The sequence below is a fragment of the Carcharodon carcharias genome, chromosome 2 (genome assembly GCF_017639515.1).
Source record: "Carcharodon carcharias isolate sCarCar2 chromosome 2, sCarCar2.pri, whole genome shotgun sequence".
Lineage (NCBI taxonomy): Eukaryota > Metazoa > Chordata > Chondrichthyes > Lamniformes > Lamnidae > Carcharodon > Carcharodon carcharias.
Window position 1 is genome coordinate 28254682 of NC_054468.1, and position 22166 is coordinate 28276847.

The 22166-nt window shown below is 44.9% G+C and overlaps 1 protein-coding gene across 1 annotated transcript in view; it reads right to left on the minus strand.

Annotated features, from left to right (window-relative positions):
• Nucleotides 1–1047: 1047 nt before the first annotated feature.
• Nucleotides 1048–22166, minus strand: part of LOC121287139 (collagen alpha-5(IV) chain-like) — a 104911-nt gene continuing 83792 nt past the window's right edge. The window contains exons 28-32 of the mRNA XM_041204713.1: nt 16359–16565; nt 14695–14872; nt 11636–11750; nt 10928–11100; nt 1048–1287 (exon numbers count right to left, since the gene is read on the minus strand). Coding sequence (XP_041060647.1) covers nt 1212–1287; nt 10928–11100; nt 11636–11750; nt 14695–14872; nt 16359–16565 — 749 coding nt within the window. The 3' untranslated portion in view covers nt 1048–1211. The remainder of the gene's footprint in view (nt 1288–10927; nt 11101–11635; nt 11751–14694; nt 14873–16358; nt 16566–22166) is intronic.

The following is a 22166-nucleotide window of genomic DNA, read 5'->3' on the forward strand; positions in this document are numbered from 1 at the left end:
CCACCTTCTCAAGGGCAATTAAGGATGGGTAATAAATGCTGGCCTAGCCAGCCACGCCCACATCTTGTGTCTCGGTGCTGCTTCTATTAGCCCTTCTACACAGTTACTGCATTCTTGACATAATATGTAGAAGCAATCAAACAAGGAACTTGCCCCCATCAAATTATCTGTACTTTGAATAGTTCAAGATAAAGAGCAGAGGTGTGTAGCAATCTACTAGAAAATGAAGTTCAGCATGGAACTGATGGGTTAATTACTTAGTATGCATTTGCTTTAAATGAAGGCAGACCCACAATTTTCTCACAATTAAAAATACAAAGCATACCTTATTTTAATAAAGATTTATATTTTGGTTATGCGTTATCTCAGCATTTAAGGTTTCTGAAAAAAATTTGCATGTGCTAATTGGCAGTTTCTCCATAAACAACCTTTAATTCTAGGCAAAGGTTTTCTCCTCTTGCCTGAATTTTCAATGCAACTCATTATTGCACAATAATATACAAGGCCCTGGGTGACAATGATTTCATCTCTGGAATTTAGGCTTTGATGTAGCTGAGAGCTCTAGGAGAAACCAGTTTGGGTCCACTCATGTCAGTTTCAAATGGGTTGAGCTCCACTGGATATCACTTAGTATAACCTGAATAACTACCAAAATATATAGGTAACCATGACACGAAAAGTTCTTTATTCTACAAAGTCAATGCTTATTTGATTTATGGGGCTCAGATCATTTATCTATATTACACACACATTATTAAATAAACACTATCTGTGTAATGTACTCATGGCTCAAAGTTATCATGTAGTCTCACAAATTAGGCCAAAGATTTGTTAGAATCATCAGATGCCTGAAAATGATAAGGGTGTGATGCTCTATCAAAGTCCTACACTGGTTTTATTATGGTCTGAAGATCAGTGGAGTCCGCATCTGTTCTGTAAGATGCTTACAATATTTATCATTAGGAAAAAAAAGTGGCAGAGGTTTTGCCAAGCTTGGTAACAGCACCATTACTTTACTGACTACTAATTACTTTGTTGACGTGAGTGTGTTTGTAAATGTTACCAACAGTAGCAAAGTGGCAGGTTTACTGGTTGTGTTTGCTAGAGTCTCATCAGCACCATAAAATAATGTTTGATCATCTTCATCGCCATATTAATACATTTTAAAACATGATTAGGAACAGCACCATTATATCCTTTTGAGTCCACATTTATTTTGTGCAGACTTGACAGCGGCTGATTATGGATCGCAATTCTCCTGCCTTTAGTGTTTGTGGTCTCGGTTTCCTGTAATATAAATATAAAGAATTTCTGTAGGCTCCTCTCATTAGTACTGTAATTATGCTCAGTTCATAAATGGGCGAACCATGACTTCAACTAGAGCTTCTGGGTTAATGGAGACAATGATTTAGTGTTTGCAAGCCTTTGAAGGAAAGCACCATATACACTGCTTGTAGTAGAAAGAGTCTGAAGTGAGGGGTGGATTCTTCCGTTCTGGAGTCTAAGTTCGGTGGTGGGAGTGCAAGTCAGAGTCCAGGATTTTACAGCCCATCCCGGCCGACGGGATATTACAGTCACACTGAACTGAATGGAGATTTAAATGGCTTGCCGCATCCACCGGGGGGAGGCACACTGCGGGGCCGTAAAATCCTGGCCAGAGTGTTTTCCACTGGAGGGTGGGACAGCTGAACATGCGCGGTTTTGTGCTGTTCAGTTCATGACTTATGCATCTGTGCAGTGCATGGCGAATCTCGTGGCAGGGGAAGACAGGGAGTCTCTGTCCCCACCGTTATTTATTGGGATCAAAGGTCCAGGTGCCATATTTAAAAGGTAGAGTTGAAAATACCGTGGGGCCCCACGGTTGAATGAAATCCTCCTGGAGACTCTGCCCCAGGCTGTTCAGGAAAAGTGGGAGGTACTGTTTTCCCAGGCTGGCTGCAGGAGGCCCTCTCGCCTTATCATGACAACATGGGTGGAGGTCACAGTGGAGGTTAGCACCCATGGGTCCAAAGCAGAAATACTCAGCAGTGCAGGAAGAGGATGAATGATCTGCTGTACTCTGCCAATGTAAATGCACTGTCTACTCACTGCAAACTGACAATCATGAGGGCATCAGGCGATCCAAAGCCCAGATTTTCAGCCCCGGATCAGCTCAGTGAACCCGACCTTTAAAAATGTTCACCTGCAAGGTTTGATTTTCAGTCAGGTGTATGGAGGGGGGTGGGTGGGGTGAAATAGGAGTAGGGGAGGATGACTCTGGAATGAATGTGCAGACTGCCTGGTGCCGAGGCGGGCTGGGTGCAAGGTCTGCCTCTGTCCCCGGCATTGTGTTTAAATAAAATAGTAAAACAAAAACATTCTTCCAGCCATCACCACCCCCCTGCACACTCGTCTTTCTCATGCATACCAATCCATACTCCTCCACCCAACCCCAAGGCCCCCATACCCCCTATGCCAACCCATGTCCCACCCACTCCCCATGGTGCCCATACCCCTATGCTAACTTAGTGGCCCTCTATCCACCCCATTGTCCCATAACCTCTATACCTAGGGAATGATCAACTGTCAAGGAACTGATAAAGAGCTGTTCAGCTGTCAAGGAACTACATATGAATCTAAGAATCAGGAGCAGATGTAGACCATTTGGACCTTCATGCCTGTTCTGCCATTTAATAAGATCATGGCTGATCTGTCCCAGTTCTAGACTCACCCACAAGATATTCTTTCATGTCCACTTTTTTGAGACCGATTAGGAACTTATATACTTCAATCAAGTCATTCCTCACTCTTCTAAACTCCAGTGGAATCAAGCGCAGTCTGCCCAACCTTTCTTCATAAGGCAACACACTCTCATTCCAGGTATCAATCTAGTAAACCTCCTTTGAACCACCTCCAACACATTTACATCCTGCCTTAAATAAGGAGACCAGAACTGTAATGAGCTGTCCAGCTGTCAAGGAACATGCCCCCGCCCCCCCACCCCGCCACCCTTTGCCCTTACCCCCTCCATTCTAACTCACCTAGTATCCTTAGACAGTTCTTTGACAGCTTTGACATTTCCTGTATAGTGATAGCTTTGACACTTCCTGGATAGGTTTGACAGCTGGATAACTCATTCAAGTTTCCTTGACAGCGGGACAGTCCTTGACTGCTGGACAGCTCCTTAACATTCCCTTGACAGCTGGACAGTTCCTTGATGGTCTTGAGTCTTTTGAACTCTCTTTCTCAAAAGGTGGTGGAGGTGAATATTTTTAAGGCAGAGGTAGATAGATTCTTGATAAGTGAGAGGATAAAAGGTTATTGGGGGTAGGCAGAAATGTGCAGCTGAGGTTAAAATCAGATTGGCCGTGATCTTATTGAATGGTGTAGCAGGCTTGGAGGGCTGATTGGCCTACTCCTGCTCTTAATTCATATGTTTGTATGTTCGTATTCACAGCTCCTTGGCAGTTCATTGACAGATGGGCAGTTCCTTGACAGCTGGACAGTTCATTGACAGTTGAACAGTTCCTTGACAGCTGAACAGTTCCTTGACAGCTGGACAGCTCTTTGACAGCTTGACAGTTCCAATGATTTTGTGCGTAAAAAGTCAACAATCATGTTCACTTTTAACAATCCCAAAGGGTGTTTTACATCTTTCAATGGTGTAATGGGACCCTATCCAAAGAGATACCTTACCTTACCTGGTTATTCACCATGTTCAGACCTCTTCTTACCTGTTCTAACCTGCAAACTCTGAATTCCACACTCCTGTTCTTCCAAAATCCCACTTCAGTTGAGGCAGCTGGTGATTTAAATGGCCAACTGCCTCCATGTATTGCGCATGCACAAACCCTGGCCCAACTCCAGTCCCATCCCTGTGAAGATGGAAAATGCTAAGTTCAGGAGCAGGACTTAGAATTTTCAGTCGTTTCATGGATTTTTCACCATAACGGAGAACCTCTTTCGAGGAGATGGCCGCAGAGCTAGCCAGGAAGGAGCAGGAATGTGCCTGTGCTGAGGGCGAAATAGGACTTCCCCAGGGAACCAGTGAGGATACCTCCAGTCTGAACAGAGTAACACATCGCTTTAAATAAGGAGCCTATCAGTCAATCACTAAATATTTATTTTCTCCATTCCAGGTACGAGCAAGAAGCGGAGTGAGGCCTGGACCAGCCACAGTCTCAGCCCCAAACCCACCTCTAAGGAGGATATCTCAGAATTCTCAGAGGATGCAACGTTACGTAGTTCACCTGCACCCTCCACTAGCGCAGATACAGGCACCTCGGTAGGCCCAAGTTCTAGAGTAGGCTCAGGGTCATAATCTGGTGAGCCCATCACTGACACAAGTTCACAGCTGGTGGTGGCAGTGATTATCAATGCCTCTGACCCTTGGAGGACTGCTGGAGACCATGCCCCTGCTGAGCCCCACACATATGATGAGCCTCTGGATTGGGTCTAAGAGACCTGTTGGAAATGCACACAGGCAGAGATGCCAGAGGCCGTGCGCAGATTGGACCGAAGGCTGAAGGAGTGTATCCACTTTCTGTCTGACATCATGGCTCCGGCATGCGAGCACATGGCTACCTCCATGGGCGATGGCTGCCTTGGAGACCCAGGTCCAGCAGAACACACAGTTTCTGCTGAATGTGTGCTCAGAACTATTGTTCTATCATCGCTCTAGCCATGGTGTAGTGCAGCAGTGGCTAAGCGAGAGGGGCTGGGGCCTCCCTCAAGGTGCCTCTTCTCAAGGAGGTGTCGTCAGGCACACACAGGGAGGAGGACCGCCAGCTAGGCACCCTGGGGATATCGTCCCATGACACTCCAATGGTTCCCTGCCATTCGACTTCCCCTCTGCCAGTGACCTCATTGCCTCCAGCAGGTCAGGCCAAGGAGGCTGCCCCCTCCGCCTCAAGAGGAGACTTTAGCAGACTGTGAAGTCACACAGGTGGCATGGGTGTACAATCATTGTATATAGTTTGGCATTTGTACATAAAAGTTCATTTGCACTGTTTAGAAATCTCTTGGATTCTATCTTGCTGCTGGTTGCTTTGTGGGCATTTAAAGGTTTGGAATGTGGGATCCTGTCTGGTTATGAACTCCCATCAATTCAGTTCTCCCTTGTTGTCAACATAATGATTACTCAATAATCCCACATGTGCATGGTTAAGCACTGGCCGCCAGCTGTGGGTGTACTGTCTGGCCATGCATCAGGCAATCCATTGTTCTGAGCTCTGAGGCCTGTAACTTCTGCGCTCCCCAGCGTCGGATTTGGAGGTACCCCAAACATGTGATGGGGAATCCCTCTGGCAAGTTCCCAGGCAATTGCCCAGAAGTGCTAACTTCCTCTGGGTAATTATGCTGCGCTGGGAACCATCCAAAAGTGCGTTTTGAATTACAAATTTCGATGGTTCCGCTGGGTTATACCAATAGTTACCCAGAAAAAATTAGAAGAATTAAAACTTCTTCTAACTTCTGGGTAACTATTGTAAAGACCCAGACCGACCCCGTGGGACTCCCCCACAATCCCCGTACCCCCTCAACAGGATTCCCCCACCCGAACTTCGACACACCCACCTCCCCCACCCCACACTGACCTCAGCCCCCCATCCCTGACATCAGATCCCCCCTACCTGACCTCGGATTTCACCCCTCCCCTCCCCTCATCCACCCCCCACCTCGGAATCCCCGCTCAGGCCTTGGTTGGAACCCCAACTTCTGATTGCGCCCCCCCCCCCCACCACCCGACCTCTGGACAGGCTGCCCCACCCCCTCTCCCGAGCTATGAAACACCCCCACCCCACCTCCAGACCCTTCCGACCTCTGGATCCCCCCAACTGACCTCTGGACGACCCACGACTTCTGGACATCTGCACTGATCTCGGATCCTCTGACCGCCCGGTGCCCAGCACCTGACCTTCGGACCCCCCACCCGATCTGGGACCCCGGACCCTGCTGCTCCGCCCCCACCTCAGGCTTGGATCCCCCCGACCCGTTCTTGGACCCATGCCCCCCGATCTTGGACCTCAGCCCCACTGACCTTGGATTCAGACTCTGACCCCCCCTTGAACTCGGACTCCCCCACCCCCCCCCCCCAACCTCGGACTTGGACTCCCCCACCGACCCTGGAGCCCGGCCCTCGATCTCGGACTTGGAACACCGCCCCCCCCCGCCCCCGGCCGACCTTTGGACTCAGACCTCCCCACCCCGCCACCACCGCAGACCAGGACCCCCTCCACTGACCACAGACTTAGAACTCTCCCCATCCCCACTCCGACCTCAGACTTAGACCCACCCCAGACCTCAGACGCACCACACCCCTCAGGCCTCGGACCCCCTCGCCAACGACCTCGGAGCCTCCGCCAGACCTCAGACCCCCTGACCTCCAGACACCCCCAAACCCCCGATCCTATTTACTTACCTAAGACCTTCCCCTGGCCTGTCAATTTCCCTGGTTCCTTAAACTTACCTGCTTTACGGCAGCAAGTGCTGTAAAAAAATGGGCGTGGCTTCCTTGAATGCGCTGGATCTACACTTCGCTGGGGCCTGCGAGGATTCTTCCGATGCAGGCCCCAAGCAGCTTTGGCGAACAGAAGTGGCAACGCAATTTTCAAGACCAGAAAGTGTGTATTTATTTCTTCTAATTTCTGCAGGCCATCACTTTCCGATGCTGGTCGGAAGTTATGGTCCTGAAGATGTGTTCATCGAGGTCTCCTGCTATTGCCCTGATGTGAGATGTGGGTGGATGCCACTAGTAGTCGAGGGGAGTTAAACCTGCTGTGTGAGTGGCAAGGAACACAGTAGAAAACCAGAGGCTGCCCTACATATCTGGAGGAAGCTGTGGTGGGCACGGTTCAATCGTTAATGTCCTTCCTTGGTGATATGTAATTTTGAGCTAACATGCAGCTGAAGGCAGCAAGTAAGGATGCAATGGGCACATTGGCCTTGACTGCAAGAGTGTGGGATTTTAGAGGCATGTGTGCACTTGCCTGAATCCTTTGTCAGAGCTCACATGGAGATTTGTGTGGCCTGCTCGTCTCCTTATCAAGGGTGTTAGTAGACCTCACATATAGGGTTTGCAACCAAAGTGCTTTGGACATCATTGAAGGACCAGGGTTTTAGTGAATGAAGAGAGAGAGAGTAGAAAGGGCCCTGTGTGCTGGACTGTGTCAAGGACTGTGAGGCTATCCATGTGAAGTATCAGCAGCTTTGGCTAGCCCCTGCAGGGTCCATGCAGGAAAGAAGCTTACCTTGGCTGGGTTGTCCACAATGATAGATAGTGGTCTTGCACTAAAGCTAAGGCCATCTAGGACTGAGACTTGGAGGGGCCTTTACGATTGGAGTGTCTGCAGTGGTTGCTACTCAACAACCCATTGTGCAAGTGAGGCAGTCTCAGTGAGTGGACTCCAAAGTAACCTCAAGACTTCTCAGCATGATATAGATGTCAAGGGATGCAAGGTTAATGATGTGTGAGAGACGATTGTGGTCAGGAACACTATCTTCCCTTATCAATCTGCATGGGGGAGTGACCTTGAGGGGCCAAATGGTGTTCTCATGCTGCTCCTTCCTGTGGGCTTATCTATCTGCTTCTGCCTCATTGGGAGCAGGTGTGAGGGTGACATAAGTGCATTCCTGTTGAGGTTAGATTGGATATTGCTTCCGAGTTGCCATGTACATGGACTTTGAGAGGAAGTGGGTAAAGTCAAAATTCCACTTACAGGTGTCCGCGGCCATAGGAGATTGGAGTGCTGTGCAGGTTCTAATGCGCACATATACTGCCAGGGCTCTGCATATTAGCATAGTTTGGTGGATGCAAAGAATCAAATCTCTAGCAGGGCAGACAGTAACTACTGCAATATAATTTAGCTACCATAAATCAAGGATTGTTAGAGAAAAGTATAATGTCTCTAACCAAAAAGGAGCTGGGGCCTTCCAACCAACAGAGGACAGAAAACTAGAAAGTTAAGGAAATGGGTTGGCATCTTACTCTGCCTGGAATCTGTTAGCTATCAGATTGGCATGGGCCTGTCTGCCACATTATAGACCTGCCATGGCCTCTGCATGTGGTTCAGCGATATCTGGCCCTTGTCAGCTCAATCCCTTTCACTGTCCCCATTGTCGGAGGAGACTCCCTCATCCAAATCTTCCTCCCTTTGTAGCGCTAGGTTGTGGAGGGCGCAGCAGTTAATGATGATCCAGGACACTCTCTGTGGTGAGTATCGGAGAGTCCGGTCTGAGCTGTCCAAACTTCTGAACCTCATCTTTAGGAGACCTATCGCCTTCTCAGTCAGACAGCAGCAGATAGCAAATGGCACAGAATGAACGACAGCTCCAAACCTTGCTGGGATCTCAGGGTTACGAGACCCATGAGTTGGGAACAAACCTGTTGCCGTGTGGGCATCATCTTAAAGAGGAGAACACCACTGAACATGGTTATCATCCTTTTGCCTCATTTTTAGGATGTCCCTTTGGTCGGCCAATTGTGCTGACCTTGAGCTCCACCCACTTCGAGGGATTGCACTCATCGACTAATTGTGTTCTCCGGGTCAGATTAATAAAATGGTGCACGTCACCTTTCAAACTCGCTCACCTACCCTCTACCCTCCCGTCTCCCACCAACTTCGGCCCATCACCCTTGACCCACCCAATATCACCATTCCTTTCCCCTCTGTCACCTTTGAACCTCCCTCTGTTACTCTGGAACCTATTACCAATCACCTCCACATGCCTTTCCTCTCTTTAGAACTGACATCCATTACTGTCTCCATGCCCACCCTGACCCCTCCTACTCTCTGAGCCACCTATGTAGTCCACCTCCATGAACCCCCCCACCCCAGCTAAACCTTAATCCACGAGATTATCACCCTGCAGCTGCCACCCTACAGCATCCCATTCACCCCTCTGACTGTGACTGTCCCGTCCCACGCTCAGTATCCTCAGTTCAACCCCCAGGACCCCACTATCGACAGCACTGACCCCACCCTCTAGGACATGCTCTCTCTAACCATCCTTGCCCATAAAGCCCCCCTCCTCCAGCCAGCCACAGGAGCCCTAGACCCAGCAAGAAAGGGTCTTCCCTCCATCCAATGTTGCTGCATCCTCTCATTCCCTCGTTGCCTCCCCCTTTTCCCTGGACACTCTGAAGTTGAGTTTCAGCCCTAATGCATTTTCTTGCTTGTAAAAATATTTCTTCTCTCTTTATACTGAAATATATGTTTTCAAACTGAGGAGATTCCAAAGTCACCAGACTTTGGAGACAAGCATTCATAAGCAGTGCCATTAGATTTCTATAATCTATATATTTTCTACTTACTTAGTATATTATTTCTTTGCTGTACAAAAATAAAATAATAACATTTTCTGGAATGATAGGACTGTGTACTTTGTACACTGTTAGAAGTTAGCACGGGGAGTCCTTGGATGATTGTCAATGACAGTCATCAAGTGTTTCAATATTTTCAAGAGGTCCCTTATATGGAAATGTTTGGAAATCATTGTGAAAACCCAGCTTTTCTTTGCATGGTTAGAACTGTAAATATTACCATTTTATACCCAAAATATGCCAAGTAACAGGGTGAACTTTGTTTTGGGCAGTTGTGCAGAACCATTTTCAGCTGCCTCAGCAATGAACTTCCCTCCATCATAAGGTCAAAATTGGGAAGTTCACTGATGATTGCATAGTGTTCAATTTACGATTCCTAAGATAATAGGAATAGTCTATGCCAGCTTGCTGCAAGACCTGGAAAATATTCAGGCTTGGGCTGATAAGTGACAAGGAACATTCGTGCCACACAAGTGCCAGGCAACGACCATTACCAACAAGAGAGAATCTGACCATCTACCCTTGACTTTCAAGGGCATTACCATCGCTGAATCCACTATCAGCATCCTGGGGGATACCACTGACCAAAAGATTAACTGGGTCTGCCACATAAATAGCTGCAAGAGCAGGTCAGAGGCTGAGTATTCTTCGACGAGTGACTCAATTCTGACTCCCCAAAGCCTGTCCACGACCTACAAGGCACAGATCGGGATTGTGATGGAATACTCTCCACTTACTTGATGAGTGCAGCTCCAACAACACTCAGGACAAAGCATCCCACTTGATCAGCATCCCATGAACCACCTTAAACATTCATTTTCTTCATCACCAGTGCAGCGTGGCTGCTCTGTGTACCATTTACAAGATGCTAATGATCTCTACCACCTAGAAGGACAAAGGCAGCAGGCGCATGGGAACACCACCACTTGCAAGTTCCCCTTCAAACCACACACCATCTTGACTTGGAACTATATTGCCATTCCTTCACTGTTGCTGGGTGAAAATTCTGGAACTTCCTTAGAGCACTATGTGCCTGCATGGACCACAGCAGTACAAGAAGGCATTTCCTCGCCACCTTCTCAAGATCAATTAGGGATAGGCAATCAATGCTGACTTTGCCAGTGATGCCCACATCCCATGAACAAATACATTTTGAGAAGGGTTGATAGCGAATTGGCAGCCTGTTTTATATTCCCCCGAGTTTCTTTTCCAATGAGAATGAATATTGGATGAGGTGTAAAACAATGCAGCCAATTTGCAATCAAATATCTTCCGTTACTGCTCAAGATGAATTCCATTTCCATTGATTCTTCAAAACTGTTCAGCATAAATTTCTATAGGTACTAGAAAATATTACAATATCCTTAACTTGAAACAAATAAAGTACGTCAAAAAATATTAGGCTGAAAAATTAGTTTATAGACTTTCACTAGGCATCAGCCAACTACTGTATCCAGCACATTATCACTTGTTCGGATAATAGTCTGGCCCACAAAGAATCTCCATTCACCTACAGAAGTGATAAACCCATGTTTCGATTTATGATGTTACAAATGCAAGGAGCAGAGAATACATTCTATTTAACACATAACAATCACCATAAATCTTTCTGAGGTACTGGTTTTATACCTGAACATCCGTGAGGGATCCAACGTCGCCAGCCAAAAACTGTAGGTATTTACATAATAGTTGCATGTTCCCTTCCCATGGCATTCAATGAAGGGCGCAACACGAAATTCTTCTAAACATGAGCCGGGTGAAGCCAATGCTTGACCTGATCCCTCTGCACCTGAGCTTCTGTGCTGGAGGTGGGGGGTGGGGTTGGGGGAAAGAATATCATTCATTTAAAAAAAGAATCACAGAAGTACAGATCAGAGAGAGTAGTTTCAGAATAGGAAACAGTAGAGGAAGTAGTTGTTTCAGTAAACTGGAAAATGGAAGATAGAGTCATTACTAAGCTGCTGTCCTGCATCACCTCGTGGCCATCTCCAATATGGCAATGTGGTGAGAAGGAAGATATCTACCTCCAACCTCTCCTAGCCCATTGACCACAAAGTGAGACAGTGACGTCTCTTCTCAGTCAGACAGAAGACTGAAATATTTCAGGCTTTCAGTAAAGGATAAAAAAAGTACAAAATTGACAAGCACAGGAATTGCCACATTGCTCTATCTGACTTACTGACAGTAGGGTGACCATAGTGATGTAAAAAGGCACAGACAAGACAAATGTGACTCAGTGACAAATTTATATATTATAACATCTCTTTGAAGTGCCTTGGGATGCCTTACTACTAAAGGCACTGTATAAGTACAAACTGTTATTGTTCATATACATACCATTACAAAGGAATAGCCAATCCACAAGGACGTCCAGCCCCTCGGGCATGATGGAATCTGAACTGTTTGACTATGAACAGTTAGGACCATTGCAGGACTTTCACAAACGATACATCTAGATAACAAGACACATTTACTGTTCGCATAATATGGCCTACTCTTAATTCAAAGTCATTTAACTCATATTATCGGACTAAGGTAATTTATTTAGCACTGAATTCTTGTGTTTACATAATTGAAATTAATGGACAAGTTAGTTTCTTAGTGTGAAAAATGACTAAATTATCAGTGGACTGTACTATAAAAAAAGTGTAAATATATTAAATCAGGCAACAATTACCTTTTCCTAAGGAAAAAAAAGTCCTCTCTTTGTGAATGTTTAATTTTGTGGTTATCAAGGTGGAAGACATTGTTGGTAAATGGAACTGAGACTAATCCTTTCTTCAATCTACATTCGGACATTTGAATTTCCAGTAGGGGTTACTGGGTAGTGATTAGGAGTGGAAATACTGACTAATTTCCCCTCCCCAACCTGGGAAACAAAGCCCAATTGTAGAACCCTCATGTTGCCCTCAGAACAGAGGAACATGAGTGGACCATTTAGCACCTAGACCTGTTCCACCATTCCATTTATGGCTGATCTGCATCCTAATTCCATACACCCACCTTGACCCCATGTCCCTTAATACTTTCGAATAACAAAAATCTATCAATCTCAGATTGAAAATTTACAATTGCTCGAGCAATGATTGTCATTTATGGAAGAGAGTTCCAAACTTTTACCACCCTTTATGTATAAAAGTGTTCCCTAATTTCACTCCTGAAAGGCCTGGCTCTAATTTTTAGGCAATGGCCCTAAATGGTCTGAGCTGACCCAATCAGCGGAAATAGTTTGTTTTTATCTATCCTATTTGTCCTGCTTAATATCATGAGAACTTCGATCAAACTTAATCTTCTAAATTCCAAGGAATACAACCCTGGTTGGTGTAAACTCTCCTCATAGTCTAACTCTTGGAGTCCAGGTATCATTAGAAACATAGAAAATAGGAGCAGGAGTAGTTCATTCAGCCCTTCCAGCCTATTCCACCATTCAATATGATCAAGACTGGTCCTCTATCTCAATGCCATACTCCCGCTCTCTCCCCATATCTCTTTCTGCCTTTAGAATCTAGAAATCTATCTATTTCCTTCTTAATTATATCCAGTGACTTGACCTCCAAAGCCTTCTGTGATAGAGAATTCCACAAGTACACCACCCTCAGTGAAGAAGTTTCTCCTCATCCCAGTCCTAAATGGCCTATCCCGTATCCTGAGTCTGTGACCCCTTGTTCTAGACCCCACCCCCCAGCCAGAGGAAACATCATCCCTGCATCCAGTATGTACAGCCCTGCCAGAATTTTATACGTTTCAATGAGATCCCCTCTCACTCTTCTGAACTCCAGTGAATACAGGCCTAGTCAGCCCAACATCTCCTCATACGACAATCCTGCCATCCCAGGAATGAGTTTGGTGAACTTTCACTGCACTCCCTCTATAGCAAATATATTCCTTCTTAGGTAAAGAGAGCAAAACTGCACACAATACTCCAGGTGTGGTCTCATCAAGGCCTTATACAGCTGCAGTAAGATATCCTTGCTCCTGTATTCAAGTCCTCTTGCAATGAAGGCCAACATATCATCTGCCTTCTTAACTTGCTTGCTGCACCTACATTCTTGCTTTCAGAGACTGGTGTACAAGGACACCCAGGTCCCTTTTTACATCAACATTTCCCAATCTATCACCATTTAAATAATACTCTGCAATTCTGTTTTCCTACTGAAGTGGATAACTTTACACTTATCCAGGTTATACTGCATCTGCTATGTATTTGCCCATTCACTCAACTTGTCTAAATCACGTTGAAGCCTCTTAACATCCTCCTCACCACTCACATTCCCACCAAGTTTCATGTCATCAGCAAATTTGGAAATATCACATTTGGTTCCCTCATCCAAATCATTAATATGTATTGTGAATAGCTGGGGCCCAAGGATTGACCCCTGCGGTATCCCACCAGTCACCGCCTGCCTTCTGATAAACTTACACTGCACTCCTCCAAGGCAAATATGTCCTTCCTAAGGTGTGGCATCCAGAACTGCTTATATGGACATAAGAATTAGGAGCAGGAGTAGGCCATTTGGCCCCTTTGAGCCTGGTCCACCATTTGATAAGATCATGGCTGATTTGATTGTGGACTCACTTCTACTTTCCGGTCTACCCCCTATAACCTTTGACTCCCTTGTCAATGAAGAATCTATCTAACTCAGCCTTAAAAATATTCAATGACCGTGCCTCCACTGTTCTCTGGGGAAGAGATTTCCATGGACTAATGACTCTGAGAGAAAAACATTCTCCCCATCCTTGTCGTAAATGGGAGACCCATTATTTTTAAACAGCTCACAGTACTCCAGGTGTGGTCCAACCAGGGCTTTGTATAACTGAAACAGAACTTCTACCCCATTGTATTCTATTCCCCTAGATATAAAGTTTAGCATGCCATTCAAATTTTCAATTATTTTCTATACCTGTTCATGACATTTTAGTGATCTATGTACTTGGACCCCCAAGTCTCTTTGAAATTCCACTACTTCTAGTTTTTCATTGTTTAGAAATTACACAGTTCTATCCATTTTAGGTCCCAAAGTGGATGGCCTCACATTTGCCTACATTGAAATCTATTTACCACAGTTTTGCCCATTCACTTAATCTATCAATATCTCATTTTATGTTTCTACAGTGCCACCTCTCATTGTACCATTGGCAAATTTGGATATGTGGCTTTCTATTCCATCATCTAAGTTGTTAATACATATGGTAAATAGTTGAGGCCTGATCTTTGCAGGACATCACTAGTCATATTGATGCCTCGATCTGCTAACTCAGAGCATGCAGTGATTGAATGTGGGACTTTCCTTATCCATAGTCATCAACTCTTCGCTGGGTAACTTGCTAAGCCCGAGCTGTACTTCATCTTTCAATTTCTGGAGAGGTGTACCCTAACTGTTTATTGAAGGCACTACCTGCTTATAAATGGCATCAGTTCTTGTCCACTAATTGGAGCCATATCCATAGGCATTTGTCTTGAAGTCGACAGCCAATAAGAATAGTCATTTCTTGATGCATAGCTACAGACATCATTAACATCACAGAACAAAAACGGCATGACACTGAATCTTGGCAAGCAACTTCCAGCAGTTCCTGAAAACCACATTAAAATAAGAAGTAGATTATACAAAGAAACATAAAACTGAAATATCTGTAGTTCAGCTGGATTGGATTCATACAACATGTTGTACTGTGCACCATACTGGTTAAGCACTGCTCCCAAATGCCAAGCGGGACGACGAGCTTTCTCTAAACTGACTTGGATTGTGGCACTACTGTCAAATGTAACACTGAATTCCAAAGTCCATGGCTTGGGGGGATTTTACTGAACCCCCACAAGAGTGGGAAGCGAGGTGACTTAACTAGGCGGGATGGAAAATTTCCCGACGGCAGGTTGCAATGATAAAGTCAGCGGTGTGTTTGCAGTGTGTCAAGCCATTACACTGGCCTGAGGCAGGTTTGTACGTGTAATTCTTCCGCATGCCATGAATACTCATTAGCGTAAAGCTTTTTTTAAATCATGTCCTACCTTCAGGATAAAGTCAGTGGCGCACAAGAATCTTGTGGCACCTGATTCACGATCATTTAAAGATGGCGTGCATCAATGGGCTTTGTGCAGTTGTGTGTAAGAGCAGCAGTTTTCCTTGTTGAACCCCATGGCACAATGGAAGGGAGCAGAAGAATGACAGTTGCACGGAGGCTTCGGATCAGCAAGGGTGAATCAGTGGTGAGGGGAGTTGTGGAGTGGGGTCGTGGAGATGGAAGTGTGGAAGAGGGATCTGGGGGAAGGACAGAGGGTGGGGTCAGGGGTGGTAAGAAAATGGTAAAGAGGTAAAAGGTAAGAAAATGAGGGGCCTAAAGGGCAATGTCAGTACTGTCCAAATGTGAGTTCATCTCAGGGTGTTGGCTGGCAGAGTCCTTACAAGGCTTTGAGTTCACCTACAATATTTCAATTATCCCCGCTAAGAGTGATCTTGGACAATCTCCTTTAAAATGCATGGAAGGGAGGGCCAGCTGAGCCTGCAAGTTCAGCCATGTCCCACACAATGGTGAGTACCACGCTGGACACTAACATGGACATTCAGTAAAGACTGAACAAAAAATCAAGCACGTTGTTTCTTCCGCAATAAAGGAAATGTCCCTAACCCCCCCGCAACCATCAATGCATGCCAAACATGAGGCATGCCAGTACATTTAGCTCTCTAACTAAGCCAGCACTTAGAATTTTAATTGTAATTGTGTTGAAAATGGGAAGAGAGATGGTGCACAAGGGGCGCACAGTTCCGGTTACAATATCAGGAATGGCACACTGTTGACAAAATCCCAGCCTGGATCCCAGAGTTGAGAGATTTGTCTCTCCCCTGATTATACAGGAGAAATAAACATCAGCATTATATGCAAATAAAAATATTTCATAGCAACACAAATATTTTGTTTCTTTCTCATGCTTTTACTTGGATGTGACATCAGGTATTAATTTCCTTGGGGCCCTGGATTCCATTAAAACTGATCTGCCACAATCATCTTTTAAACACATTTAAAAATTAAACATAAATTTGTTCAGGACTGATTAACATACCTAAATCTTGTCCATATGCACGTTTGTTTCCTTGCACATAGAGGAGAGAGTAACCAACGTATAGCTGTTTAGTGTTGCCTGGGCACAAAGGTATCTCTACGGTTTGACTATGTCGTGCAAAGATAAAACCTTGGATGTCTGTTCCTGGTGTTCCTGAGGTTCCCTGGTCTCCTTGATTTCCTTGGGGACCTGGATAGCCCTTTGGTCCTAATTTTAAACAGAAATAACATTCGTTCAATTTGCAACAAGAATTAAAGTGATGTTATTGCCTCATTTTTGGACTATGCTTTTACTTGCTCCTTAGATAGCCTAAGGTCAGCACCCAATGCTAAATGTGGTGCCTGTGCAATGTAAGAGGCAGCACACCGCGCGCAACCTGAGTCAACTGCACATTGTGCAGTCTTTGCTGCCGGCATGCAACACTTTCAGCGGCCATTGAGAATTGGACTTGGTTGCAGTGATCATAAGGCATCCAGGTCAAGTACTTTCACACTCGCAAGGAACACAGCTCAGTGCTGATGCCACAACATTCGATGTCACCCTCTAAGACACAGGAGCGCACATAATTTAATCATATGCTGCAAAGCTTAAATGAGCATTTCTCTATCTACATACGCTTTCAGGCTCTGGCTTGACACATCTCTCTTGGATGACACAAGGGATAAGTGACTAATGTGACTTTGCTAATCATAACATGAATCTGAAGGACACAAAGACAGACAATTGAGGAGTGGGAGCTTAGGTTACCCTGGAAATCAGATGACACATAAATGCAAGAGGCATTTATATCTTGAGACGTTGGGTCATACCCCATAAAGTGGAATTTTATTTACGAAGGTGCATTATATATACAGTGAATGAGCACCTGTGCCACCAGTTTCATAATTTCTTAACTTTATGCACTCTCCCGCTACGCTTGGATACAGCCCCAACATCTGCAGCAGAGGTGGAGGCAGTCTGCTGACTGCCAAGCCCTGTTGCATGAGATGACTTCAGCGGGTGTCTTCTGCAAGCCTGGGGCTGGAAAGCCCCGGCTGCTTTGGGTCTCCTGCTATGGGGCAAATGCACCTTCCTTGGCCTTAGCAGTTGGAGCTGATGTGTTCACAGGAAGAGGGGATTGGGAAAGGCTAGACACCTTTGGAGTATCCTGGGTCATTGGCCCCGGGGTGTCTGGCTGATGCCCCTCCTCCCTTTGAGTGCCTGAGGACCCCTTTCTGACTCCTTGAGGAGAAGGGGCATCTGGAGGGAGGTCAAGGTGCCCCATTCCCCTGTTGCCTAGATCCCGCCTAGAAAGATGGAGTGCAGGTCCGAGCACAAATTTGACAGAATGCTGGACCATGGCCTCTAAGGTGGCCATCACCCTTCCTATGGCAACTTCGAGGCATTCACATGCTGGAGCCGTGACATCAGAGAAAATGAGGACGGATTCCTCCATCCTTTGTTCTAGTCTGGTGATTTGACAACTAGCCTTGACAACTCTGCCTCATGTTCCCCTGCTTGTCTTTGCATCTCCAGCATGTGTGCAATGGCCAAATACAGAGGCTCATCATCTGACTTGGACTCAGCAGGGCCCTGTTCTCCAGCAGTTCTCCGAGTGCCAGAGACCTGGGCTGTCACTACCTCCGACTGCTGGAGAGACGTGTCCATGAGAGGTTCTCCAGATAGTGAACTCAAGCCCAATCTAGATCTAAGACACACTGAGGTGTGTGGAGGGTGGAGGTGAATGCAGTGACAGCTCTACATCTAATGGGTCCTGGGCATCATCTTCCAAGGTGGGCTGGTGGCTGAGGGGTTGGCTGGAGGTGTTTCTCAGCCAACTCCTTCTGGTACCGGAAGAGAGAGAAGATAGAATTAGTTCCTGAGTAGGCAGAATCCAACATTACATTTAATTCACTGTGAAGGTCATGATGTGTCCGACTAATGGAGGGTTCATACATACTGGGTTGCTGGGGGGTGCCTTCGCCACAGGAGCAATCCCTGTCCTCCCCTGCCAACTTGGCTGCTTCCTCCTCGTAGGGAGTCAGCACCTGGATATAGGGGGTTCCCCCACCAGCCTTGGGATGGCTCTGTCTTGCTGTGGGACAGCTTTGCTTGCATGAAGACAGATGGAATAAAATGTGATGAGGACGAAGGGGAGAGAAGTTGGGAAGCATGCCTGGCTACTGTGTGTGCTGTGCCTCCCCAGTAAGGGCAGATGATGTTGTTTGAGCAGGATGATACTTGAGATGGTGAGGATGTTAAAGAGTGCGCGAGACATTCCGTGCAGATGTCCCTTCTACATACGAACATATGAATTAGGAGTAGGAGTAGGCCACTTGGCTCCTTGAACCTGCTCCCCCATTCAATAAGATCATCGTTGGTCTGATTGTAACCTCAACTCCACATTCCTACCTACCCCTGATAACCTTTCACCCCATACTTATCAAGAATCTATCTTGCTCTGTCTTAAAAACATTCAAAGACTCTGCTTCCACCTCCTTTTGAGGAAGAGAGTTCCAAAGACTCAGGGCCCTCTGAGAGAAACAAATTCTACTCAGCTCTGTCTTAAATGGACAACCCCTTATTTTTAAATAGTGACTCCTAATTCTAGATTCTCCCACATGAGGAAACATCCTTTCCACATCCACCTTGTCAAGGCTCCTCAGGATCTTATATGTTTCAATCAAGTCGCCTCTTACTTTTCTAAACTCCAGCGGATAGAAGCCTAGACTGTCCAACCTTTCCTCATAAGACATTCTAGGTATTAGTCTAGTAAACCTTCTCTGAACTGCTTCCAACACATTTATATCCTTTCTTAAATAAGAGACCATTACTGTACAGAATACCCCAGATGTGGTCTCACCAATGCCCTGTATAACCGAAGCGTAACCTCTCTATTTTTGTATTCAAGTCCCCTCACAATAAATGATAACATTCTATTAGCTTTTCTAATTAATTGCTATACCTACATACTACCCTTTTGTGATTCATGTACTAGGATCACCCTGACCCCTCTGCATTTCAGAGCTCTGCAATCTCTCACCATTTAGATAATATGCTTCTTTTTTATTCTTCCTGCCAAAATGGACAATTTCACATTTTCTCACATTATACCCAATTTGATAGATCTTTGCCCACTCACTTAACCTACCTATATTCCTTTGTAGCCTCCTTATGCCCTCTTCACAATTTACCCTCCTATCTTTCTTTGTATCATCAGCAAATTTAGCAACCAAACGTTACCTTCGGTCTCTTCATCCAAATCATTTATATAAATTGATTTCTGCATTGATTCCTGTGGCACACTACTCGTTACATCTTGCCAACCAGAAAATGACTCATTTATGCCTACTCTCTGTTTCCTGTTAGCTAGCCAACTTTCTATCCTTGCAAATATGTTACCACCTGTATCATGAGCTTTTACTTTCTGCAATAACCCTTGATGTGGCACTTTATCACATGCCTTCTGGAAATCTAATAACAGTTCATGCACTGGTTCCATTTTACCTACAACACATGTTACTTCTTCAAAGAACTCCAATAAGTTGGTTAAACATGATTTTCGTCTCACAAAACCATGTTGACTCTGCCTGATTACCTTGAATTTATCCAAGTTCCCTCCTATAACGTCTTTAATAACAGCTTCTAACATTTTCCCTATGACGAATGTTAAGCCAACTGGCCTGTAGTTTCCTGCCTTCTATCTTCCTCCCTTATTGAATAAAGGGGTTACATTTACTATTTTCCAATCTAATGGAACATTCCCCGAATCTAGGGAATTTTGGAAAATTAAAACCAACCCCTCAACTATCTCACTAGCCACTTCTTTTGAGACCCCAGGATGAAGTCCCTGGGGACTTGTCAGCCTGCAGATCCAACAAATTGCTCAGTATCACTTCTCTGGTGATTATAATTTTCTTCCATTTCCTGATTTATAGCTATTTCTGGAATGTTACATGTATTCTCCATAGTGAAGACCAATGTAAAATACCTGTTCAACTCATCTGTCATCTCCTTATTTGCCATTATTAATTCCCAGACTCGCTTTCTACAATACCAATGCTCACTTTGTTGATTCTTCTTTTTTAAATATCTATAGAAACTCTTACTATCTGTTTTTATATTTTTAGCTACCATAGTTTTTGCCTCTTATTAATCTTTACTGTTCTTTGCTGTTTTTATATTCTGTCCAATCTTCTGACCTGCCACCCATCCTTGTGCAATTATGTGCTTTTTCTTTAAGTTTTGATACTATCTTTAACTTTTTAGTTAACCATGGCTCTCGTTGGAATGTATCTATTTTGTGTATCCTGAAATATCCCTTTAAATATCTGCTATTGCATCTCTATTGACCTATCCTCTAACCTCATTTGCCAGTTCACTTTAGCTAGTTCTGCTTTCATGCCCTTATAATTGGCTATATTTAAGTTTAAAATACTAGTCTGGGACTCACTCTTCTGTCCCTCAAACTGAATGTAAAATTCAATCATATTATGATCGCTGCTATATGGGATGCCTTCACTATGAGGTCATTAATTAATTGATCCTATCCCATTGCACAGTACCAGATCTAGTATAGCCTGATCTCTGGTTGTCTTCAGAATGCGCTGTTCTAAGAAACTATCCCAAAAGCCTTCCATGAACTCCTCATCTAGGCTACCTTTGCCCATCTGATTTTTCCAGTCTATATGTAGATTAAAAACCCCCATGATTATTGCTGTGCCTTTCTGACAAGCTCCCATTATTTCTTCCTTTACACTCCATCCTACCATATGGCTACTGTTAGGGGGCCTGTACACCACTCCCACAAGTGACTTCTTGCCTTTATCATTTCTCATCTCTACCCAAACCGCTTCCACATCCTGGTTTCCTGAACTTAGGTCATTCCTCTCTAATGTGTTAATACCATCATTAATTAAAAGAAGCCACCCCTCCACCTTTTCTTAGCTTCCTGTCCTTCCTCAATATTCAGTCCCAATCTATGTCATCCTGCATCCATGCCTCTGTGATAGCTATTTTATTTACTTATTTCTATTTGTGCTCTCAGTTCATCTGTTTTGTTTTGAATGCTACATGCATTCAGATACAGAGTCTTTAGTTTTTTCCTCATAATATTTTTGTAACCTCTAACATTATCTGCAGATTTACTCTTAGATTTGTACCCTCTATCCCTTCCTGTCATGGTATGTTTATCATTTCCCATACTAGTACCTTTCTCTCTTGCCTTGTCTGTACTCTTTGATTTACCACATCTTCTGAGATTTGATCTCTTGCCCACACTATTTAGTTTAAATTCCTCTTTACATCGCTAGTTATGTGGTTTGCTGGAACACTGGTCCCAGCACAGCTCAGGTGTAGCCTGTCCCAGTGGTACAGCTGCTACTTTTCCCAATAATGGTGCCAGTGACCCACAAACCAGAACCCAGTTTTACCACACCAGTCTTTGTGCCACACATTCATTTCTCTAATTTTATTTGCCCTATGTCAATTTGCAGGTGGCTCAGATAATAATCCGGAGATTGTTACCTTTGAGGTTCTGCTTCTTGATTTAGTGCCTAGCTCCTCATACTGACTATGCAGCACTTCTTTCCTTATCCTTTCATATTAGTACCTTTCTCTCTTGCCTTCTCTGTACTCTTTGATTTGCCACATCATCCTAGATTTGATCCCTTGCCCTCACTATTTAGTTTAAAATCCTCTCTACAACCGTAGTTATGCGGCTCACTAGAGCACTGGTCCCAACACAGTTAAGGTGTAGACTGTTCCAATGTAACAGGCATTGCTACCTAGATGGACCACAAAGACTGGATTCTCCTCCCACCCACTCCA